This window comes from Lepidochelys kempii, chromosome 8 (assembly GCF_965140265.1).
Source record: "Lepidochelys kempii isolate rLepKem1 chromosome 8, rLepKem1.hap2, whole genome shotgun sequence".
NCBI lineage: Eukaryota > Metazoa > Chordata > Testudines > Cheloniidae > Lepidochelys > Lepidochelys kempii.
This window is the reverse complement of record NC_133263.1, coordinates 23,278,821-23,304,400: the sequence shown is the minus strand read 5'-3', so window position 1 is coordinate 23,304,400 and position 25,580 is coordinate 23,278,821. Positions and strand designations below refer to the sequence as shown.

At 45.7% G+C, this 25,580-nt stretch overlaps 2 protein-coding genes across 6 annotated transcripts in view; one reads left to right on the top strand and one right to left on the bottom strand.

The window, feature by feature from the left end:
• Positions 1 to 3,750, top strand: part of PWWP2A (PWWP domain containing 2A) — a 39,807-nt gene extending 36,057 nt beyond the window's left edge. For both annotated transcript variants that reach the window (XM_073355863.1, XM_073355865.1), the window contains exon 3: positions 606 to 3,750. Coding sequence is in view for 1 of the 2 variants with exons in the window: in XM_073355865.1 (XP_073211966.1) it covers positions 606 to 619 (14 nt within the window). In the remaining variant the exon portion in view is untranslated. The remainder of the gene's footprint in view (positions 1 to 605) is intronic.
• Positions 1 to 25,580, bottom strand: part of TTC1 (tetratricopeptide repeat domain 1) — a 65,921-nt gene that overhangs the window by 5,705 nt on the left and 34,636 nt on the right. For 3 of the 4 annotated variants that reach the window (XM_073355867.1, XM_073355868.1, XM_073355870.1), the window contains exon 8: positions 15,656 to 16,308. The exons of the other annotated variant lie outside the window; for it this stretch is intronic. In XM_073355867.1, coding sequence (XP_073211968.1) covers positions 16,172 to 16,308 — 137 coding nt within the window. In that variant the 3' untranslated portion in view covers positions 15,656 to 16,171. Of the gene's footprint in view, positions 1 to 15,655; positions 16,309 to 25,580 lie in introns of those variants that run through there. 4 annotated transcript variants of the gene reach the window in all.

Below are 25,580 nucleotides of genomic sequence, written 5' to 3'. Positions count from 1 at the left end.
ACTGTAACACTGAATCTTCGTAATACTCTAAGTGCTTAGCTACTGGCGATGGTGTTGTAGAAGAATTGTTTATTGCTTGGATTGCTTCTGTTGCCATTTTCATCTGTGTCATGTGAGGCAGCTGCAGACTGTGAACCAAGTGGTTGCTGAAAGGCAGCGTGTTCAGTAGCTTTATTTTTGCTGTTCCATTGCATGCTTTCAGTTCTCTGTAGCCAAGTACAAATGTGTTGACACTCTGAGTTATAAGTCAGTGAGTTATAAATGGTCCCAAAGGCATTGTATATTAATCATTCGCAGTTGATTAACAACCTCTAAGCTTCTCTGAAAATTTAAATGAATGCTTGATGTTGAAAGTGGGTGATATTTAAAATGGGCTGGGCTGGTGGCTTGGGCTTTTAACTCCAAACAGATGAAGGATCTGTTCACTTGCATATGTTTTATAACAATTTTAAGACAGCCCTCCACCACCCAGCTTCTCTTACTGTGGAATGCACCAAATGTAACAGGTGAAACAATAACTGTTCTGACAACCTCAGATTCTGCTTGCCACATATGCAATACCCTGGAAGAAGTTTAACCGTTTTCCCTTTCTCTCCCCTTTTCAGCTCAGAGACACTAGGCACCTGCTGTTTTGATGGAACCTCACCACACTGCCACGAAGAACACCAGCTCATCAGAAACGACAAAAATTTGAGACTGAATTGTCATATTTTTCCTCTGAAATCTTAAACAGAGGGAAGAAAGGGCAGGGTGAATGTGTTAAACAAAACCACCCCCACTAATCCCATTGGGGCACCTGTATCTATTGTACATTTTCTTCAAAATTTAAAAAGATATTAGGAAATATTTTATAAAACTTTTTTGCAATAAATGATGCATGAGATGGTGAGAGACTATACAAAGTGTACGTGCAAGGAACCACTTGAATTATTAGTATGAAGAATCACTGCGAATAATTTTTTTTTAATGTGATGGTTTAATCAATATGTTTGACAGGCCCCAGTGATGGAGCCAATTGCCTGGAAAGATGACTGTAACTTTTGAACTCTTGTTTTGATTCTTAACTTTAGCACTGCATTTTCCATTCTCCAAGGCTTAGTTAGTATTTAGTATGGGTGTTAGCAGAGCTATAACGTGATCTAAAGCATGTCCGAAAGCAGCTGTATTGTAAAATATGAACAGTCTTGTTAAATGAGACCAATGTTTCCCAGAGAGGTTACGGGTAGGATGACAACAGTAACTCCATGTATCTCTAATTTATGGGAAAAATCTTCCCCTGTGAAAATGGTTGTTCTATTCTTATGCTGATATAACACTTTGGGAATTGAGGATTGTTGAAAACATATCAAGAAGGGCTACATCTCTGACAGTACAGTCATTTCGATTTGCTTGTGATGCTATAGCAGTAGGGGATTCGAGAATGGATACTGCTAAGATAGGATAGCAGTCGTTTGCCAGGTCGTTGTTTTCCCCTCACCCCTTCCAGCCCAGAATAGAGCTCATGCAGGCAGCTAGTACAAAAAGAGTTTCCATCAGTGGTTCTAATGGTAGTTGATTTAATAGCATCAGAGAAATGTTGGGCTGGAGGGGACCTCAAGAGTCCAGCCCCCTGCTCGATTTGCATTGCATCAACTTCTTTGAATATCATTAAATCAAAATTAGAAGGTCAAATTTTTTATCCTCTTTCTTCCTTTCTCCAAAAGATGTTTACTAATAGTTATTTCAGCTGAAGCTAGTGAATGTTGACCATACTGCTAGAGTATTGGCTTGTTAATTTATTTGCCACTGATTGTTTTAACGTTGTGCGCACATTTTCTTGACAATATGGTTTCCTGTGCCCTTCTTAATGATAGAAGGGGATTCACAGGATGCCTGACTTGGGAGAGTAAATATTTATTTTGGAGAAATGAAAATGTGCACATAATCTAAAGATCTAATAAAGTACAAGTTCCTCTTTCCATGGAAATGCAAAGGCTTGTACTAAACTCTTTTCCTACTTACTAATATTCTGATCTTATCAGGGAATGTAAAATATCTTTCTACAGGCTATCTGAAAAGAGATCACCTTTTCCAAGTCTCTGGTTTCCAACGGCACAAATATGGTTTCATAACCTGTGTGCATGGATCGTGAATTAAGTAACCTTTGATTTCAAATCATGGTGACCATAGATGTATATTTTTTCCCTTTTGCTTTGGTATTTGGTAACAAATCCATATTTTTAGCAGAGCAGGGAAACAATAATCTATACCCAGGAAAGATATATTGGTGGTACATATAGTCAAAGACAGTTCTATATTAGAGATTTAGTAGTTATTTTAGTTTGATTCATGGTAACTTCATAATTTATTTATAAAACCAGAAACCAAAACCATAGCATCTGTTTCTTTCAAAAACTATTTTAGCTGCACGTTGCTGTTGTACAGTAGATTCAAATTGTGCTACTTTTCATAATAAACTGCAGATTTTTTTTTTTAAAATAGAGAATAGTAATTATTGTTCTGCAGTACTCTTCCTTTCTAATGTAGTCAAAGCAGAGGGTCAGCAGTCTGGTCCTGCTCCACTGCCCAAAATGTGACCAAGATATATTATAAATTAAAGCATCTCACTCTTAGGCTACATCTGCACTATGAGCTAGGTGTGTGATTCCCAGTTTCCGTACACATACACGTGCTAATTCTCATGGAGCTAGCGTGAGTATAAATAGCAGTGTTGACGCAGTAGCCTGGGTACCAGCAGCAGAGCCATAGCTTAGTGGAGCCTAGACTGTACCCACCAGTCTCAAGTAGGTTTGTATTCATCATGCTGCCACTGCAGATACGCATTCTACCACAGCTACACTGCTGTTTATACTTGCGGTAGCTTAGTGACACCTCATGCAAGCATGTGTAGCTAAGCTGGGATCACACCCCTAGCTCTAGCGTAGACATAGCCTTAGAGAGAGAGGGGGACAGGGTGCAGTGAGTTAATGTGCCAGCCTTTTACCTCTGGAGACCAAACTCTAATTGTATTACAGGTAGATGTTGGGGGGGGGGGGGAGTCCTCATCCCCACTGGGGGAGTCCTTTTTATCCACGTGAAAACAAAACCACACCAGACAACATGGCACAAAACAGTTTCTGCTCAGGAAAAAGGCCCAGGACTGTAATAGCAGGGTTATTCCATGCTGGGATAGAAATGATGGATGTTGTGTGTGGAAGCCAGTAGTGCCTGCCTATATGACATCTGACTTTTAACCAGTGCTCTTATTGCCTCTCCTGCAAGAGTGCTAGCACACATCAGTTGGAGTATACAGAACATTATCGTGTGAGAGAAATGCAAGTCTCTGCATTGGAGAAGATGGGTAAATTAAGCAAACAAAGCTTAAAAAATAGACAAGGTAGCAAACTGTATTTGCTCATAAAAATGAGTTTATTTTCATGGGAAGTAGTGCAGCCATTTTGTTTGAAACCAGATTTTCATTTTGAAGTGAAACTGTCAGGAATATTTTAATGACTGGGAAGTACAGTAATGTATTGCTTTTCACTTTTTGGCTTTAGTTGCTTAATATTTAAGCTTTGCTCTGTGCTACCTTTTTGTCTGTATATTGAATGGTCACTATGCCTCCTTCATTTTGTAGACTTGAATGGGCGGGGAAGATTCACTTTTAAGGTTTGCTCAGAGGTAAATGTTAAAGAATGTTGTGTAACATTTATTCAAATAAAGCCTTGATTTTTTTTCAGCACTTGTTGAAGGGAAATCATGTGGAACATTTCTATGCTATAATTTTCCTTTATGTTTCCTTTTCCTTTCCTAAACCAGAAGGTTTTGATGACATCTTTTGTCTGTTACATTTTCTGAATTAAAGTGGGGATGCTGATCTGCTCTTGAGAGTGCATCCTCCAGACTAAATTCCTACTTGACTAACACTGTCCGACCTTGAGTTTGGCCCATGTGGCTGGTGCATGTTAAATCTTCCTTGACCGGTTGGATGCTTTCCACAAGAAATAGTAAAAGCCCCAACATAGACAATGAGAAAAGATACTGTACACCATGAAGAGGCAGAAACAGAGAAAACATGATGACTGTGATCTATGGCTGCTGTCAAGGAGCACAGGGTACAGCTCAAGATGGAGGTACGCCATGGCAGATGGGGATTGCTGCAGTGGAGGGACACAATGGCTATACCCCCTGCATTGGCCACAGCAAGAGCTCTGTGCCACCCATGTATCCCCCGATGGAGTGGGGAATCGTGTGGTGACCAGCTAAAGCTGTCTTTGGTACCACTTTGTTCTGATGGTGTCGCACAAAGCTGCTGGAACACAGGAAAGAGCTGAGGCCTTTGAAGAACAATCTTTGCATGCTGTTCAATCACTGGTTTCTTGTGATATTAACACTTCAGACAAATCCATCTGTTGTAGGTAAGGGTAATGGAATCTTTCTCCATTTAGGCAGGAAACTCCCCACATTGAGTTGCATTATCTCATAATTTTTCCTGAAGGAGGTGAACTGGTTATGCCATGATGGGTAATTCACTTAAAAAAAAGCACAGCATTTGTAGCGTAGGGTCAAGTTGTTGCATATCTTCTCAAATGCCAGAATCTATAGGAGCTGCACTGTCTGGTAAAAGAAAAAATTGCTCTCAATTCCTGCAAATTAAATCTTCCATACTTAGGGAAAACTAACACATCTTTTAGTTGTGTCTAGGTTAATCAAATATAAAGTAGGTAAGAAATCTGTTTGGAAATGTTTATTAAGCATGTTACTGACTAAGCATTTTCCTCTTTCAATGGTGTACAATTTGTCTGAAGTGACAGATCAGCTGTGCAATTCAGTAGATAATAGAGGTAGCCAGATACCTTTCCCAAGTATTAAAACTAGTTTGTTGGAGTTAAATGATTGTGCAGATGCACCCAGTCTGTCGTGACAGCTATCTAGGATCTATCCTCCATGCTATTCAGACATTTTTGGTGACGTGCGTCATATTTTCTCTCCTCCAGTCTCTTGTGTGAACTAGAAATATGGCATATGCTTTTTCTGTTCGTTTTATAAATGTTCCTTTTTCTACGGCTTTTTTGATTATAGGAACTCTCATCTTCTTTCTCCCATTAGTCATTCATTCTTACAGCAGTCTCTCCTGGCTTGGTTTTCTCTCATTAGGCTAATAGGTGAAGAGAGGAAATCATGCTAAAATGTAATTGTACTAATAACTTCATGACATTGGCACTCCTCACTGTGGAGTCATTTGTGTATGCTTCATGGCCATGGAACCCATGAGCATAATTAACAATATCTATTTCAGAGTTCTACAGATATCATACTGATTAATCCTCACTACGGTAGCACTATAATGAAGGTATAGAAGTAACACCATCCCTACCAATGATGATGTCATGTAGACTCCTGTTTACTGCTCCCTGGAAGCATCAACAAAGTGATGCTTAATGAGGGCGTAGTAGTATGTGTCACAGCTCCCTAATGAACTTCATGATGCAGGCAGATTTTATAAGCACTTCCCAGGTAAATAGTGGGAAGCCAGTATAAAGGGGTACCGTTTCCTCTGAGGGAAAGAGGAAAATGGATTCCATCAAGGCGAGCCTTCAGTCATGCAGGAGGAATTATAGAAAGAGAGGGACTATGGTAAAAGAGAATATTGGATGACCTCCATACTCTCAAATTAGAGATGTGGTAAACAATGCAGGACCAGAATTGCATTATAGAAATCTTCATCCATACCCTCAGATGCAGCCAAGAAACTCACAGGAGAGGGAGAGGGTACAAAGATGGCTTTACATTACCTTTATGCTCTGTGGTCTTGGGCTGGGTTAGTTGCAGTGGTGCCAGCAGTAGGAGGGGCTAGCCACCGGCGTATGTGCCCAGTGTCTTGGAAGGGTACAGAGTTAGGGCAGCTAGCCCCTCCAACCACCACAGCTACACTATTTTTTTGCATACTAGTTTGATCAGAACTAGTGCAAGTTTGTTTTCTCAACCTGGGAATTACATCCCTATCTCCAAGTGCAGACATACCAACAATGGTTAGTTACCCAGCATAGGTTAACAGTCTGGCTCCTGGTGACCCCATGGAGTGGTCAGCCTGGTGATTGCTGAGATACATTAAAGCCATTTCCATGCCCCCTTTTCCTCAGCCATGCCCTCCCCTCCAGCTGCAGGGGATAGTAGCCATTACAGCTGTTCTTTACTTTTGGAGGACTGCGTTTTCCCCTGATTGAAGTGAATAGCCCATCGTTGGTTATGGCAGCTTTAGGGCTGCTTTGCATAGAGCAGTCCTAATGCAGAGGAGAATACGGGCCATTGTTTCCAGAAACCATCTTTTCTTTCTCCATCCTCAGTTAGGTGGCAGAGAAATACACGCACTGACAAATACTAAGCGTGTGAGCGCAAGGAAACTGAGAATGTCAACAGAATTGCAGAGCAGTGTCAGCAGCCCTGCAAGCAGCTGTTGGAATATCAACAGGTCACTGTGAACTTTCATATTAACTGCCACTCCCTCTTTTTTTTTTTTTCTTGCTCGCTTGTCCTCCCTGAAGTTGTTTTCAAATAGACTTGTCAGTCACCATCTTCTCACTTATCTCTTAATGCAGGAAGACTGCGTAATAATGACTCTTGAAAGGAAGTAGACATAGAGATACAACATGCTGCATGGTACAAGAAAAAGGAACAAACTGATTTCCTCTTTTGGACAGAGCACTGCCAGCTATAATACTTCAACTGCTGCCTGCAGCCCTGTTTATAACTCCTTTCTGTGTGACTCTGTCCCAAGCCCTGCAGTTTCTGTGGTCTTTACTTGTGCTGCAGACTCATAGCCTAAGACAATCTTGAAACACAAGCTGTGGAAATTGCAAAGGGAGCAATTTGAATGTGTAACAGGAACCATCTATGCTTTTTAGGTTTTGGCAATTCTGAAATTAGGATGAATTTTCAAAGCCAAGGATTAATGGTGGCAATTCTGAAATTGTACCCTTCAGCTAAGGCCTCTGACTCCAGCTGAGGGTTCAGGAATTTGATTTTCAAAATGCAGCTAAGTAATTACTGATACCTAGCTGCTGATGTGCCCACTTTTAGGTAAATGCCAGGGCCCCAAGTAACGAGCAGGGAAACAAGCAGGGACTGTGTAGAATCCATTGTGTAATAGGAAGAATCCACGCAGAATTAAGGTGAATTCAAGACCTCAGCAATACCAACATTGCTCAGCTGGTTCTGTTACTGATAGGTTCACATAGGAAAGAGAAATGGTACAGACTAAAGGCACCATATTATTGGGCCACTGTGCCATGCTTTGATCTCAAAATACAGCTTTCCTGGAAATGTAAGATCACATCAGAAACCATCCATTACCAGCAGTGTCTTGGCTCAGTGACTGATAGTACCCTAGGGGGCACAATCCTACTCCCATCGGGGCAAGTTCTGATCTGTGAGCTGCAGATGCAGTGGGAGAGGGGAAGGGATGCTGCTTGTATTACGTGTTTTGGGATAGAGATATACATTTGTATTGTATACAGTGGTCACTGTGAACTTGCAACCTCTCTTCTACGGCTAACTGAATCCACGCTGAGAGAAATGCCAGAACCTAAAATCCCCACGCTGAAATGAGACTGTTTGGACCTTTCTAACCCTAGGTCTAAAAGATGATGCACTGGGAAAAGCTACACTGACAAAGCATTTAGATAAATAGAATGCAAACATCCCTCCTCCTGCGTGCACATGTGCGTACTCTTTCTCTGCTTTTGGTGGACATTTTGCCACTGGGTATCGGTTAGCAGAAGTCTGGGAATGAAATCGGCCTAGATGCTGTACATTCAGAATGCTGTTTTGTGGCTAGCTGCTAGAAAAGCTATCAGCATCCAGGGCCCTGAATCGACTAGAATCCCCTCTTTCCTGCCCTCTCAGTTGACTGACGGGTCAGTCTGAAGCTACTGTGTTATACTATTAGAGCTACAGCAGATGTAACATATCTTCCAACATCTAAGGTTCTAGCTACACGGGGCATTTTACATTCTAATCCCAGAAGCCGCTTAGAAAAAAAGACCTTGAACAATGTGTAAATATTTATATCAGATCAACCACCATGGTTAATGCTGGGGATCTGAAAAAGGCTTCCTGTACTGCAGCTGGTTGCTAATAACGAGTCACATTCTTAGTCTGCTGTAGTTTGGGAATCATGTTTATATGGGACTGTTAGTTACTCCAGTCACCTAAAGAAGGGCTGAAGGACTCACCATGATGCAAACAGCAAGAAGTATAAAATGAAATCTGGTTTTCTAGTCCTGCCCAGGAACAGACTGGCCTAATAGTCTTAGTGGAGCTAAAAAAGGTAAACCTATTTCAAGCCCCCAAGCCACATGTTCAGTTAAATGAGTATCCACTTTCTAAATTCTCTCTCAAGGAGCCAATGGCTAGAGAGAGAGAAAACTGAAGTATGGATTTCCAATGGTGAGTCTCAATTGAAACTGGTCACAGTTATAGCTGGGAAGATTACCCACCAAACACACACAATTAGAAGTGAGAGGTTAACAGTTTTCAGCTGTTTTAAGTGCTTAATACACAGGTTTTGCTTTGTCAAGATAGGCTGTAATGACTCTGAGGGCTTAAAGCCCCACAAGCCTAGAACCTGACAATTTACTGTGTCTCAAGAAGCTGTTTCCTTGACAAACCCACAACTAGTCATACTGCCTAGCAAGTACGCCCTTTGGAGTAGAGGGCTGCACACATAAAGAATTCAACATGAACAAGGAAGTCAGCGCTGGGCTTATTCCAAAACACATGCAAAGCAACTGAATGACCCATGTATTAATGCTGCACATTAAATATACCTGTGCTAATTTCACCTACTGTTCAAAAGTTAGCACTTTAATGTAATTGATTCTCAGCTGCAGAAGCCAGCAATCAAACTCAGTTATCAGAACAATCTCTTAAGGCTGGTGTAGCTAATTAAAAGCTTGGGAATGTGTACACTGTGCAGTTTTTTCTTCCTGTATTGTTATGTTAGAGCTAATTAGCAAAACCTCATTGAAGGTCTGTTCTGTCTGATAGTGCCATGCAGTCTGGGAAGAATGCTTTGGACCCAGAGTTCACCTCAACCAGTGAGAAACTGGTGTAACTCTAATGGCAATAGTTATTCCTAATTTACTACCATATGAGAGGAGAATTAGGTCCTTAATCTCATAGGCCCAGATCATTAAAGGGAGTGAGGTGTTGCTCCACTCACTGTTGCAATATCTAACTGGTTAGGTTGTCTGCCACTCAGTCGAATTTTCAGCCCCAAGCTAAATGCCCAGGCTCCCCATAAATTGTATGGGGATAATTAAGCACCTAGAAAAGGGATTTTCAGAAGGTGGGTCAGCTGCCTAAACTAGCCAGGAATGAAATGCCACAGCAAGAGGAGAGGGGTGTGGGCACCTAAACAGCTGACCTGGTGCACCTGGCTGACAGGTCAGAGACAGGCACCTCCCTCCCTTAAGAACTTCAGCCATGAACCCTTGCCAGGAGTTGGGCACCTAAGCCCTAGGAACTAAAAGGTTCTGTCTCTCGCTGGATAGCTCTTCCCCACATGGACTTGTGCCCTGTGCAGCTGGGGTGTGGGTGTTCTGCTCCCCCTCCACCTATTGATGGTCTACCTCCAGCCCTCCCACTATTGGGGCTGGCACGTAACACGTGCTAGGCTTGCTCAGAGCATACCTCTGGAAATGGGCCCAGTGGACAGTGAGATTGTCAAATTAAGCGAGGGGGAATGCCTGGCTGCTGCGGTGCCTCTGAGGGTTTGACCGGAGCTGTGGCTCTGAGCAGTTTGTTAGCTGTGATCTTGGCCTCAACACTTAACCAGCATTGCAAATACGAACTCTTGGGGACATTGGTGCCAACCAAGTTAGACAGCAGTTGAGCAGCAGCTTTGAAAATGTCAGTACCTTAATGGCAGACTTGTCACCTGACAGACAGCTAGCCATAGATGTACTTTTAAGGATCTAAGCCTTTGTGTCTCTGCTTCCTTACCTCTGAAATGTGGATGCTGCTTATAGCACCTACTTCATGCAGTGGTGCTTCACTAATGTAAATTAATTATCAGCCATGTGTGTATGACGGAAGTACAGCTAAGCTGCCTGCCCCTTAGCACAGTGTCCAGCGTCTAATAGCCAGATCCTCAGATGGTGCAGACTGACAGTTTCATTGGTCAGGAGAGCTCCTCTGATTTACAGCAGCTGAGGATGGGCTTTAGTGGAGTGGTGCCTGGGCCATTTAATCAGGACAGGGTGGTACAGCCTCTGTGATGCAGGCTGGGCCCTGTGGTGCACAGGTGTTCACAAAGCAGCCCAGCTGTGTGCTAAAGGACAGCGTGTCCAGGGCCAGGGTTGCCGGCTGGCCCCACACAGCAGCGGTCAGGGCCGCCGCACAGCAGCATCCAGGCTCGGGGCTGCTGCCCATCCCACATAGCAAGGGTTCCGTCTGCCACTGGGTCCAGCTTCGGGGCTGCCGCCTGGCCCCCACACATCAGGGTCTGGGCTGCCAGCCAGCCCTGCACAGCAGGGTCCAAGTTCCCTGCCACTAGGGCTCTGCTCCTGGCCCCATTGTGTGGAGGGGTCTCCAGGCTGGGGGCACTGGGCATAGTGGTATGGGGTTGGGGGCGTGCTGTGGTTCTCAACCTGTGGCCCAGGTAACACATTGTGGGCAATGATTAATAGGTTGAGAACCACTGCTCTAGTGTGCACAGTTTGTTCACACGAAGGGGCAGTGGGTAGTAGGGTAAAAAGGGTAAGGGGGGGAGGTTGGTGGAAAGCTGTTTCACAGGCTGGGCTTTAAAACACTCAGGGGTGCCCTGCATTAGGGCAGTCAGATGGAAGTGTTGGTGTCTCCAGCCTATAAATGCACTGGAGCCTCAGCAAGACAGGAGGAGTTTGAATAAGGGAGTCCTACTCCATCAGAAGGGAGAAAGGAGATAAGAATATGGAATGGAAGAGGGGGGACAGCATCACTGTTCTCTTGTTTACTAGGCCTGTTCATAAGCGAGAAGGACCCAGTTAAATGCATCCCCTCTCTCTTCCTTTGTCAAGACTCCGGGAGGCATGAAGGAACCAACTAGGTTAGAACTGGAGAAGACGACTGAGCAAAGCCCCCATGCTTGCAGACTGTCTATTTATCAGGCTGAGATTAACAATCATTTTGTACCGGGGTTGGCTGGGAGTTTACTATGCTGGAATTCTCTCCCACCTTGGGCTGCACAACCTGGTGCTACAGTTATGAGGGATTAGGAGGGGGAACTTTTTAAGGCATTGAGAGGCCATTTGGTTTTCTACATTAAGCTACAATGGAGGTGCTCTTTAAATTGGAATGAACACATTTTGATAAAAAGTGTTGTACGGCCTGCTATGAAGCGGTTTGCACAGTTGTCCCCAGGGTGTACAGAAGGCTCGCCAAATGGTGCCTTTTCCCCTGGTTAAATGGGATTACAGAGTATTTCTCAAAGAACTCACATACAGCTTAAAGCCCCTCCAAAGATTAACTATTAAATTAATTTAGAAAGCCCAATGTGCCTTTCAGTACAGTATCAGTCACCAGCCCCACACAGAATGGGAGACTTGGGAATGGTGTGCTATCTTCACGGAGCAAAAGTTAGAGATGTACCTGCAAGATTGGGCAGGAACATGCAGTCATCTGGCAAGTCTCCACGGGTGATGATACAAATTAGAATTTATGATGCATCATCACACAGAACTACACAAATGATAGATTACTGAAGTTGTCTTGAAAGAGAGCTAAAGAGGAGGAAAGTCCAAGCGATCTTGGATTCTTCTGGCCTATGCGTGAAAGGCAGAAAATACTGGAGGGGAACCACTGGCTGTGCAACTGGTGTGAAGTTGAAGGTTTTGAGGAACACTGGGACACATTCCAGTGGGAGGGGAGGGTGTATGAAGGGGATGGCTTGCATCTCAGAGATGGGCAAGGGGGAGTTAATCATCTCAGTTGGAGACTAGCTGGGAGCACCCACGTGACCATTAACTAGCCTTGCAAGGGAAGGGAGCTAACGCACCAAATGCAGCTCAAACTCAGCATACTGTAAACAAACTGAACTGACATGGCAAATGTGAAGTGACAAAAATTTTCAGTTTCCTGTATACCTATGCTCAGAGCCTGGTAACAAGCAAGAGGAAATGGAAATTCTTACTCATGAGAAGACAATTAATATAATTGGCATCACTCAAACCCGGATGGACAAATCACATGACTGGAACATTAAAGTTATAGAGCTTATTCTAGGTTAGAAGGGGAGGGTGGCAGTACATTAATAGAGTTAGTAGTTTTATTCAGTTATCAATAACTTGAACCACAACATCTTGATTGTAGGTGGATCAACATGTGACTACAAAGGTCAGGAAGAAGTAGTGGCTGTGGCCTGTTACGGACCACAGAATCAAACCAGAGACCAGGATGAATTACTATTTAAACATTTGGCTTATGGGCGGGAAGAAAAATTGTGTTATGGGGGAATTTCAAATTTGGCAGATATATGTGGGAGGTGTTATGCAGGCAGTAGTAAAATGTCCAACTTCCTAACACTTTAAATAATTTTCTCACACAAAATATTGCACCTGAGCGAAACACCAGATAACTATTTTACACCTCATTATGATAGAAAAAGGGCAGCCACCAACTTCCAGTCCAGCGATTATTGTATCTAAACACCAGTAAGCCTCATGTTCAGTATCAGCAACCAGCGGACAGTCCCACCCACTGCTTCAAAAGGGAATTTTTTTCAAAACTGAGGAAAATTATGAACAAAATTGATTGGGAAGAATAAACTGAAACAGAAAAATGTGATTGAAAACTGGGAGTTCTTTAAAAAATTGAAGTTCTTTATTAGATGACCAAAAAGCCATAATTTCACAATCAAGAAAGAGGATAACTTTGGCTAAGAGCCCATCCTGCTCCTGTGGTAACAGTAGCAATTAGAAATAAAAAAGCAATACATAAGAAATGAAAACAAGGGGGAGAATAGATAGAAATATAAATGAGAAGTTGTGAACTATAGAAAATTGATAAGGTGTGAAGCTAAAGACCTCTGGGGAAAAAATCCATGGCTGGCAGGGTTAAGGACAAAAAGTATATTAGGGGCAAAATAAATCCTAGAAATGGTAGAGGCCTAGTTACAGCAAGAGATGATAAAATTAAAAGGCAGAAGTGTTCAATAAATTTCTGTTGTGTATTTAGAAAGAAGTAGGACAATGTTTTTGTATCCCATAAGGATGAAGTACTTTCCAGTCCATTGGTACTCAGGTGGATAAAAACAACATCCACTAGGGATAAACATTTTTAAAATCAGCAGGCCTGATAACTTGCAAGCAGGAGTCTTAAAAGAGTTGGCTAAGGAGATTTCTGGCCCGCAGATGTTAATTTTTAATAGATCTTGGCATACCAGTGAAATTTCAGAAGATTGAAAGAACGCTAATGTTGTGCCAATATTCAGAAAGAACAAGTGGGATGACCCCAGGAAGTATAGGCCAGTTGTCTGGGATTGATGTCAGGCTAAAATAATGGAAAAGCTGATAGGGGATTCCATCAATATAGCATTAAAGGACAGGAATATAATTAATGCCAGTCAGCATGGTTTTATGGAAAATAGGTCTTGTCCAACAAACCTGATGACATTCCTCACAGTTACAGTCCTTTGTGGAAGTCATTTAAATACCTACATACTGCAACTTACATTTTAAAAGCTTATTCTGTGTTCCAAGAGTTCATGGTGATTGTGCACTTGCAAAAAACAAAACTGGTAGTATCAGGTAGTCGTTCAAGTTTTTTGTTTTGTTTTTTTAAACTTTGTTCTGTAAGGTAAATAATTTCCCCTCATGCATGTAAACTATTTGCAACCCTTTAAAAATCTGAAGCAGGAATATGATGCAGAAAGAAATCTACCCCTTAAATAGTTTGTAAGACAAGGCATCAGGCTGTTAAATCACTGACTGTGCCTTTACACATCTGATTTACATTTGTGAGCACCAGTGTTATTTGTTGATTAATCAGCCAGTCAAGAAAAAAGGTAAAATGTCAAATGTCCAGAATCAGTTTGGGATGCTCCAGTTTAAAAGTCTACTTTATATTTACAAAAGGTTTGTTATTTTTCCCTCTGAAGTGGTAGTAGACTGAAACCTCAGGGTGCAAACCTCAGCTCCATCACATCCTCTTTGCATTGCTCTGCTAGTGCAAAGAGGCTGTCAATCTTGTTTACACAACTAGCAGAGGAATCCCCTGTTGTAAGCAGAATCTCCAGGTGACAAAACCAGCACAGCAGGTTCTGACATCCCCCTCAAACTCTGGCAAACTGCTCTTTGGGGCTGTTGCAGCCAAGCTATCGTTAAAAGCAGCCCTATGGCTGCTCTCAATTACACCAGGATCAACCAGCCTCTTCAGAGCTCCTCCACCTCTGCTGTATCTAACAGAGACTGGGCAGAGGACTGAGCCTTCTGTGAGAAATAAAACCCCATTCCACTAGCGCAATTCATGATTAATGTCTAAACACATGGAAATCCTAGCGGCTGTTTTCTGTTGTTAAGTGAAGTGACATTTTAATTATGCACAAGAACTTAAAGTCCGCACAGGCCTCAATGTGAACCAGGGTCTTTTCCATTGACAGTTTAGTCCCCATGGACTTCATACACAGTGACTGCAGATGTGAGGTAGTTTGCAACAGATGCTATATAGACAGCATGTACCGGGTAGCCAGAGACAAAAACTAGCCCATGAACTTTGCATGGCAGCAGGACAACTTTTATGAATAGCTAAGCAAAATCCAAATCTTCCCAAACACAAGGAAATCAGCAGCACTTAAAAACCCAACAATAAAAGCTAGGAAATAGCTTGGGGGACTGCCCCCCTTCCGGCACATCACTGGAAATGGGGCTCAAGATATGCGAGTTCTAAAGTAATCTATGGTGACAGGAAGCTGAAGTCAAGTGCACACAGCTAAAAAGTTTCAGGAATAAGTTAAAGGAGAGAACTGAAAATGAGTAAACAGCTATCGCTCGGTTATTAATTTAATATTTTAAATAAGTAATATTTTCAAATCAATGGTAAATTTAAAAGCTGCATCAAGGTTTTGGCCTTACGATTATAAAACTGGGTCAAAACAGAAAAAAACATGCTTAGCTACAAGCTAGCAAAAATACCACAACCCCATCTCAATTCAAACCCCACAATATTTGACTAGTACATCTGCGGAGATATTTTAAACCTTTCCTAGATTCAGAGACTCCAATACAACTTGAAGACGTTTTTGCAATCACTTTAACATCACTGATATTTGCATCTCATTATCCTAGCATCAGAAAGCACACAACATGTACTGAACCAGGCAGGTGAATTTTACTGACCTCATAGTAAAAGTTAACACACCAAAAATATTAAGGCAGTTTGCATGTAGCTTCCAACTAGTCTCCCGAGAGTATCAAGATAAAGTAGAGAACTGGTGCCAAGTTGCCCAAGAAAAAATTAATGACATAAACTCTATAAGACAATGTTAAGATTAAAAGCCTTGCATTTTTTTTTAAACCAGTGTCTTGCAAATTTGCTTTCTTATTTTTAGGTTACTTATGTTCATATTCATTTAAAAATTTGAAGATTACCTTTGGTGAGAGGCCAAAATACAGAACAAAAATCACAAATCAGCCCAACAGAAACATCAAGCCTTTATTATAATGAAGATAAATTATGCCACAGAGGTCAGCTTGCTTCCATGGCCACCGCCTGGGACACCCACTGGCTAAGTGGAGAGAAGCACTTCTGATAGATTCACTAACACCACAAGACACCCATTAGACACACCTGTAACTTGGGCTACAGGCATGTGAGCATTTTGATCCAACTGAATTGCTTGCTAGACTGAAGTTGCCGAGAGTGAATGGGCCAGGGTAACCAACTTCCTTATTAGGGAAAACACATAATGCACTTGAAAAAAAAACCTACTCTGGGCATAAAGCTGTCACTGCAAAAGGGAAATCAAATGACTTGCTTTTTCATCCACATTTTAAACATTTCACCAAAGTGGAAATGTTTACCCTCAAGTCTATTTTCATTTGGATAAAGTGATTTTACATGTTAAATGATTGCTGAACCCTTTTATTGGTAGTTGCAAGCATGGTGTCACAAAGCTTAAAAGCCAGCTTTTTAATAGAAGCAGGCCTAGCTCATGCTATCTGTTGTTGTTGTTTGGATTTTGAACAAAGTTGATGGAGTATGAGCCAGTTGAGGAATCCTGTTTGACCTGGAAATTTTCTGTCGACAGGCCAAAGGGTCGAAGAACCAAGTTCCCAAGATCTTTCAGCTTACCTGAAATGCAAAATTTAAAAATATATTAAACATATAACTCCAGCCTGTGTGTATAGGTGGGCTGAAAGATACTGAATTATCCATAGCTCCACAGGCTGGTTATACTATTTGAGACAGATGCAGTAGAAATCTCCACAGCGCATTCAATCCTTAGCCTTTGAGACCAATATTTTTTCCAATTATTGAGACGCAGTTACTTGTCCACTAGGAACTAAAAACAGATCAGCAAGCCATTGCACACTGTGTCCCGAAGAGCCTGATTCTCAGACACTAGAGCCATGGGGATTATATTTTAACTGGCTGCCTAGAAGTGTCTCTATTTTCCCTTACCAATCGTCAAGGCAAGAAATTACTTAAGACAGCAACAGCGAAGTGCTGCTCTCTCCCCAGCACTTCTATGTGGATTTAACTCTGATAACTGCACCATTTGTTGTTCCATTTCCGATCATTCTGAAAATTCTCAATTCCCACCTGGCTGTCAATTGAAACATCTTCAGTTTAGAAACAAGCTACGTAAAACATTCATTTAACTTTATAACTAACCCCAGAGTGCACATAAATCAGTAAAACTGTGTAAATATACACTTCTCAAAAACAGGTTTTGACAGTTCTCTCATTAGCTGGTAAACAGTGTAATTCCCTTGACTGGATTATGTTACACAGTGTTACTATAGTTAAATTATCCCTCTGGCCAATTAAGGAGCAGTATTAAAGGATTTTGAAGAGAGTTCAATCCAGTCCTATTCTAACAAAGAAAATGGCCATAATCAGAGGCCAATAGGGCAATGGAAGGCATAGTAAAGCTCAGAAGAGTTCATAAGGATCCTCAGATTTCCAAAAGGAACAGCCACAGATTTCAAACTCATATTTACTCCCTATTTGTGAACGATGATAAAAATGTACATGTTGCTAGATGAATATAGCCACGTGTAATGAACGAACAAAGAAAAGGGAACCTGGTCTATACATACAAATGTATTTGCACATGCAGACTAAGAATTTAAGTTTCAGTGTATAACCACTTACTGATCATTTTGTCTGTAAAAGCCTGGTATTTGAGCACATAAGTAAGGACACGTAATTGCGTTCCCACTGTTGAAAGTAAGGCCCTCTGAAGCCAACTTTAAAAACAGACAGACAGACAAAACTAACGCCACCAGCTACTGTAAACTGCAGTTCTGGTTGTAGAACAGTAGTGTAACAGGTATTATATTTGATACCAAAGTTAATACAAACTAGGGGTTTCTCCTATTGATTTAGTACTAATTTTTCAAGAATTAATATGTTTTGACTTCAGATTTCTGAAACTATTAGTATAACTGGCAACTCAGCAAGGTGGTGAAGGTGTTTAAGGGCTTGATAGTATCTCCTGAAAGTTTTCTTTATAGAAAACAGGTAAAATCAGCCCCCCCCCCCGAAAAAGATGAAATTAAACAGACAGAAGGGAACAACAATACCCAATACTGGCCTAGTAACACCAGGCAGAGCCACTGGAATGAGGCTCAGACAGCTGCAGGATCAGCAGTAAGCCAGGCAGTGGATGTAGAAAGCTGGTTGGCTTTGAAGGAGATAAGAGGGCAAAGTCTATGCTGAATGATAAATGCAGACTGCTCCCCAGATAGCAAACAAATTAAGTTGGAAGCCAGCGCTGGGCTTGGAGTAAAAGTCTACTTACGGGTTTTCTATCACTACATCCAATCATTATCCGCAGGGCTTTCCAAACAGACAATGGAAAGTATTTCAGGGAAAACAATAGTAGGTGGTGGAATAAAGGGGCTGGGAAAAGAACCACTAATCCTGTTTTTATTCATGATCTTGTATTTAAGAAACTTACAAATACTGCCCCCACCACTACAGAAAGGGGAACAAGCCTCTGCTTCTTAACATGTCCTGGAAAGATGTCTTCTGCACGAGCTCCCTACTCCCAAGCAGTGCAACCCTCATCTCTGCCACTTAAAAAGTTCCTCACAACAATGTGCAGGACTTTGCCCAATAGTTAGAGCTTTACTGTTGAGACTAATTGTTACAGTGAAACAATAACTTCACAGAGCGCAGTCTGGCACCTAATGCATTTAGCATTTGTCAAATCATCACATTAAAGGAGCCCATGATAGCGAACAGTGCCTTGTCTGAGAAATATTACTTTGTTTTTGAATTTCCTAGGTTCTAACTTTAATTCTAATTCTTGGAAGGTAACGCACGCTCCACAAATACGCAACTGCAACCTTAACTTTCTCATAACACAGGTGAGTGTGTGGGACGCTTGGACATTTCTTAAACATACTGAAATATATCCCTTGCATCAAGGATGTGCAAGCTAGTCTGAAACAAGCTATTCTTATGCTACACATTGCTAATAAGCAGCAAAGAGAAAGTTGATAGCACTTTCAGTCACAGCTCTCAGTTGGAGTTCAACTCCTGCACATCGTTTCAAGAAGTCAGTAGCAATAAACTACAAAGGTCACTAATGTAACTTCCGGTGAATATGGAGCTCTGCAGGAGAGTACCCTGAGTAATTTCTGGAAACTCTTCAGATCTTCTTTCAGTTTCAATGAAAATAAAAGTTACCACCACTGGTTTTGTCACACTATCCCACTGACAATATCGGTCAGCAACCACAATGGTTTATTACTGTCTGTTTATCACAGTCTGTTTAAGCAGGCTGACATACATAAGCAGAGACTCTTCTAGATATATTTTGTTTAGCACACTGCAAGTCAAGAGATCAGGTACAGATTTTACAAGGAGAGGCATCAAAATAAGAACCTACACAGACACCAAAATTATTCTCTCACTATAACTTAAGAAAAAACGGTTACTTACTTTCTCGTAACTGTTGTTCTTCGAGATGTATTGTTCACGTCCATTCCACATTAGGAGTGCGCACGCTGCATGTATGAGTGTCGGAAACTTTTTCCCTTAGTGGTTCCTGGTGGGCCAGCGGGGCCGCCCCGAGTGGCGACACTGAGCTGTACATATATACCCCTGCCAGCCTGACCCCCTCCAGTTCCTTCTTGCTGGCGACTGCGACAGAGGGGTAGGAGGGTGGGTAATGGAATGGACGTGAACAACACATCTCGAAGAACAACAGTTACGAGAAAGTAAGTAACTGTTTTTTCTTCTTCGAGTGCTTGTTCACGTCCATTCCACATTAGGCAAATCACAAACTTACCTCTGGAGGAGGGTAGGAGTCATGGAACAACCGCTCGGAGGAGCGCTCTGCCAACTGCCGCGTCCTCTCTGGCCTGCTGGTTCACCGCGTAGTGGGTTGTGAAGGTGTGCACCGAGGACCAGGTGGCTGCTCTGCAGATCTCCTGGATCAGGACCTGATAGAAGTCGCTTGCGCCCTGGTCGAGTGGGCTGTGACTGCTGGGGCTGGAACACCTGCGAGCTCAGAGCACGCCCGGATGCAGCTTGCAATCCAAAATGAAATCCGCTGTGCCGACACTGGGAGGCTTTTCATCCTCTCGGCTACAGCCACAAACAGCTGCGCAGATTTGTGAAAGGGCTTGGTGCGCTCCAAATAGAAGGCCAGTGCTCGACGCACATCCAGGGTGTGCAAGCTGCAGTGAGTCGGGTCCATATGGGGTTTCGGAAAGAACGCTGGCAGACAAATGTCCTGGCCCAAATGGAATTGGGAGACCACCTTAGGGAGGAACTTGGGGTGCGGCCGGAGCTGCACCTTGTCCTTGTGAAATACTGTATACGGTGGCTCAGAGGTGAGGGCCCTCAGTTCGGACACCCTTCTGGCCGAGGCAATGGCAATCAGAAATGCCACCTTCCAGGAAAGGTGGAGGAGAGAACAGGTAGCGAGGGGCTCGAAAGGGGGTCCCATGAGTTTAGAGAGGACCAGGTTAAGGTTCCATGGAGGGACTGGGGGGGGCGGGAGTATGGGAACACCCTCTCCAACCCTTTAAGGAACCGTCCCACCATTGGGTGGGAAAACACCGAGCCCCCTGAGAACTCCGGATGGAAGGCGAAGACAGCTGCCCGGTGCATTCTAAGTGAGGACGGGGCCAGCCCCTGCTGCTTGAGGTGCAGGAGGTTCTTGAGAATGGCTTGCACCAGGGCCTGGCACGGCTGCACCTGTCGGGGCTCACACCAACAGGAGAAACTTTTCCACTTGGCCATATAGGTAGCCCTGGTAGAGGGTTTCCTACTGCCAAGCAGAATTTGCTGCACAGGAAGGGAGCACTGGCTCTCCAAGGCATTTAGCCACAGAGCTTCCACGCCATCAGGTGTACTGACTGCAGGTCAGGGTGGAGAAGCCGCCCACCATCCTGCATGATGAGGTCCTGGTGTAGGGGCAGGACTACCGGGGCCTCCACGGACAGCTCTAGGAGCATTATGTACCAGTGCTGGCGAGGCACGCCAGGGCGATGAAGACCACGCCACCCTGTCCCTGCGTACCTTGAGCAGGACCTTGTGTACCAAGGACAGTGGGGGAAACGCATACATCAAGCCCCCTCCGCACGGGATTGCAAACGCGTCTGTGACTAAGCCCGGGCTGTGGCCCTGGAACGAGCAGAACCATGGGCACTGGGTGTTGTCCCTGGTGGCAAACAGGTCTACCCGGGGAAACCCCCACCTGTGGAAGAGCGAAAGCATGACATCCGCTCTGAGTGTCCACTCATGCATGCGATACGACCTGCTGAGGTAGTCCGCCAGCTTGTTTCGCACCCCCGGGAGATAGGACGCCTTGAGGAGAATGGCATAGGCTATACAAAAGTCCCAGAGGAGGAGAGGCTCGCGACAGAGCAGCGAGGAATGGGCCCCGCCCTGCTTGTTTATATAAAACATGGCAGTAGTGTTGTCTGTCAGAACTGTCACGCTGTGACCACTCAGAGTGGCGTGAAAGGTCTGGCAGGCGAGACAAACCGCCCTGAGCTCCTTCACACTGATATGGAGTGACAGCTGTGCTCCAGACCACAATCCCTGCATCATGAGGTCCCCCAGGTGAGCCCCCCACCTGTGGTCTGACGCGTCCGTCACCAGCGTCAGGTCCGGCTGTGGGGCGGCAAAGGGGATGCCTTTGCAAAACCACAGGCTGCGACTGCCACCACCAGCAGGGAGTTCAGCACGTCCCTAGGGGCTGTCACTACCAAGTCCAGGGGGTCCCTGCCTGGGTGGTACACCCAAGCGAGCCACGCCTGCAGAGTCCTGAGTCTCAGTCTGGCATGCCTGACCACATGCGTGCATGCTGCCATGTGGCCCAGAAGCCGCAGGCAGCACCTGGCCATTGTCATTGGAAACTGGCGCAGGGAGGCCACCACTTGCTGGATAGCCCAGAATCGGGATAGTGGAACACTTGCCCTGGCCTGCACCAGGAGCCCCAGCTCGAGGAACAATCTCAGGGCCACCTCCACATGGCCCTGCACTTCCGCCTAGGATCGACCCACCAGGAGCCAGTCGTCGAGGTATGGGTACACCCTGATTCTCTGCCTCCGTAAGAAGGCCGCCACCACTGCCATGCACTTCATGAACACCCTTGGGGCCGCGGCTAGACTGGTAATGTTTTTGGCCCATGGTGAAGCGTAGGAACCACCGATGCGCTGGGTGGATGGCGATATGAAAGTACGCTTCCTTCATGTCGAGGGCATGTACCCCGGATCCAAGGAAGGGATGATGGTGCCCAGAGAGACCATGGGGAACCGGGCCTTGACCAGGAACTTGTTGAGGCCGCACAGGTCTAGGATGAGGCGAAGGCCCCCTTTGGCCTTGGGGATGAGGACGTACCAGGAGTAGAACCCCTTCCCCCTCAGGCTGTGCGGCACCACCTCTACCACCCCTGCCTCTAGCAGCGAGCGGACTTCCTTCTCTAGGAGATGCTCATGAGAGGGGCCCTGAAGAGGGACGGGGAAAGGGGGTGGGAGCGGGGGAGGGAGGCGAACTGCAGCGAGTACCTGTTCCGCACCGTGCGTAAGACCCAACGGTCTGACGTAATGGTGGACCACTCATGGGAGAAACAGGACAGGCAGTTCAGGAAACAAAGGGACAGATCTGGTGACTGGTCTGGTACGCTGTCCTCGGGTGCACCTTCAAAAGCCTGGCTTAGTGCCCGGCTGGGGTTTGTGCTGGCTTGGTTCTGGCCCGACGCATTATTGTTACTATTGTTGTTGCACTGTCGCGTGTTATCCCTGTCTTGCCTACGGTAAGGCTCATGCCTATGGCCAGGCTGGTACTGGCATTGAGGGGGAGGCTGCAGCTTAAAGGGCTTCCTCTGGGTCGCCAGGGTATGCATACCCAGCGACTTAAGCGTAGCTCGCGAGTCCTTGAGGCTGTGCAGCCTCGTGTCTGTCTGGTCCAAGAAGAGCCTGGACCCTTCAAAGGGGAGGTCCTGGAGTGTATTCTGGACCTTGGGCAGCAGGCCTGATTCCTGGAGCCACGCTGAGCGCCTCATGACCACCCCGATGTGACTGTTCTAGCCACCATGTCTGCCGAATCCAGGGAGGCCTGGAGAGAGGTCTTGGCTACTGCCTTGCCCTCATCCACCAGGGCCATGAACTCCTGTTGGGAACCTTGGGGGAGGTTGTCTTTAAACTTCTCCACTGCGGCCCAGGAGTTGAAATTGGGCCTGTTGAGGATGGCCTGCTGGTTCACAATCCTCAACTGAAGGCCCCCAGATGAGTACACCTTTCTGCTAAAAAGGTCCAGGCGTTTCGCCTCCTTCGCTTTAGGGGCCGGGGCCTGCTGTCCATGGCGCTCTCGTTTACTGCTGAGACCACTAGGGAGCATGGACTCGGGTGGCAGAACAGGAACTCATAGCCCTTAGAAGGGACAAAGTGTTTACGCTCCACCTCTTGGCCGTTGGGAGCACTGGAGGCCGGGGCCTGCCATATAGTCTTATAGTTGGACTGAATGGTCTTAATGAGCGGGAGTGCTATTCTGGATGGACCTTCAGGGCTCAAAACGTCCACCATGGGGTCCTCCTGTTCAACCATCTCCTCGGCCTGCAACCCCAAGTTCTGAGCGATCCTGCGCAGCAATTCCTGGTGGGCTGTATGGTCTAACGATGGAGGTCCGAACACCTCTGTACCCGCCACGGCCTCATCTGGGGAAGACGAGGAGGTTAGCTGCTGCTTGACCCCCTCCGGTTGGTCCTCCTGCTCCCCTTCTCCCATGGGAGGGGCCTCCGGCTCAGGCTGGGGCGGGAGTCCATGGGACAGCACCGGACTCGGTGCCGGTCTCTCCCGTTTATCTTGGGGGGATGCTGGAGGCCTGGAAACTGTAGCCTCCAGCACCGTCTGCCATCAGGTGCAGGGACGGGGACTGCTGCACCGAGTAACTTGCCCTGGACGGGGCCCGTTGGCGCTCCTGATAGGCCCAGGGCGTCCAGAAGGGCCAATGGCCTGGCAGCCCCCATTGCAGTTGCCAGCCCACCTAAGGGTCCCTGCTGTATGGGGCCTGGTGCAGGTAGCTATAATGGCTGGAATCGGCACCGGACTGCGGCGATGCCGATCACGAAGGCCATGGCGGTGCCAATGATCTGCACCGTCAGGAGAACGGGCGGCTTCTGGCGGAGCGGGAGCGGTACTGGTATCCCCAGGGTTGGGACCGAGAGTGGGACCGGCATTCCCTAGACCAGGACCATCTGTGGAAGTCTTCTGGCGAGTGCTGTCTCAACTCCTCCCGGTGCTGGTCTCTGGGTGGTGCTTCAGAGAGTGGCATGCCCTTTCCGGTGCTTCCTCACGCCGACCCACTGCCAGTGCCGCAACCTCCTTCTGGGCCACTGGCAACTGTGAGTCTGCGGAGTCAGAGCTCGACCGGGACCAACTCCGGGAGAGGCACTGGGACGGTGTCCTCGAGTGGCACACCATTGCCGGCTTACCCCTTGATGGCACCCGGGGCACAGGTGCCGGAGGGTTCTCCCCATATGGGAGGGGGCTTGCCTCCGACAGCTCGATGAGGTCCTTTGCAGCCTCAAAAGGTGCCAGGCGTAGAGGGCTGATCTGTTATGCCCTCAAGCCCATTCTCCGCACTGAGGTCACTTAGGTCTGGGCTTGGTGGGGCTTGTGCTGCCGGTACCACAAGTGTCAGAGCCGGTACCGGGGCCTTCCTGTTCTTATCAGCGCTCGGTGCCTTGGAAGGTGCCGGCCTCCTGTGCAGGGAATGACAGCGCATTCCTTTCGGCTGTGCCTGGCGCTCTGGGGCCGACAGTTTTACGGTGCTTAGCCAGTGCCGGGTCTCTCAACAGCTCCGGGGCACTACGCACCGAGGAAGCCTGAGCCGGCGTTGGGCCCGGCTCCGGGCCCAGTGGCTGCAATGCAGCCTCCATCAACAGCTGCTTTAGATGAAAAAGTCTCTTTCTTTCCTTGTTCTTAGCTTAAACGCCTTGCAAATCTGACACCGTTCAGTTTGATGTCTGTCCCCCAGGCAATGTAGACATGAGTCGTGGGGGTCACTAACTGGCATAGGTTTGCGGCACATGGCGCAAGCCTTGAAACTGTGGGCCTGTGGCATGCCCTGCAGCCCGGGGCAGGTGCTGGAAGCCTCCAAGCACCTAATGATTTAAGTGTCCACAACAGGTATGTTAACAAACTGATAACAGCTACTGTAAAGGCTAGGGGACTGCTCTTCTACGAGGGGGGGGTGGTGTTCCAACGCCACCACGGATGGTAAGAAGGACCTGGAGGGGGTCGGGCCGGCAGGGGTATATATGCACGGCGCAGTGGCACCACTCGGGGGGCTCCGCTGGGAGCCACTAAGGGAAAAAGTTTCCGACGCTCGTGCACGCGGCACGCACACACCTAATGTGGAATGGACGTGAACAAGCACTCGAAGAACTATTGTACAAATTCATAGATTATGAACCCAGAAGGGACTATTGTGACCATGTAGCCTGGCTTCCTGTACAACACAGGCCACAGAACTTCCCTGAATTAATTCCTGTTTGAACTAGAACATCTCTCTTTGTTATATCTTTGTCTGCTAGAACGAAGAGCAAATTTTGGTTCTTCATGTAGGTATTTAAAGACTATGAACAAGTTGCCTGTAACCTTCTCTTTGTTAAGCTAAGTATATTGAGCTCCTGGAGTCCACCACTATAAGGCAAGTTTCCAATCCTTTAATCAATCTCATGGCTCTTCTTTGAATCTCACCAATTTATCAATATCCTCCTTGAATTGTGGACACGAAGACTGGATACAGTAGTGGTCTCATCAGTGCCAAATACAGAGGTACCATAACCTCCCTACACCTACTCAAGATTCCCCTGTTTATAACAACCAGTGATGACATTAGCCCTTTTGTTAAATGACTTCACCACCTCTGAA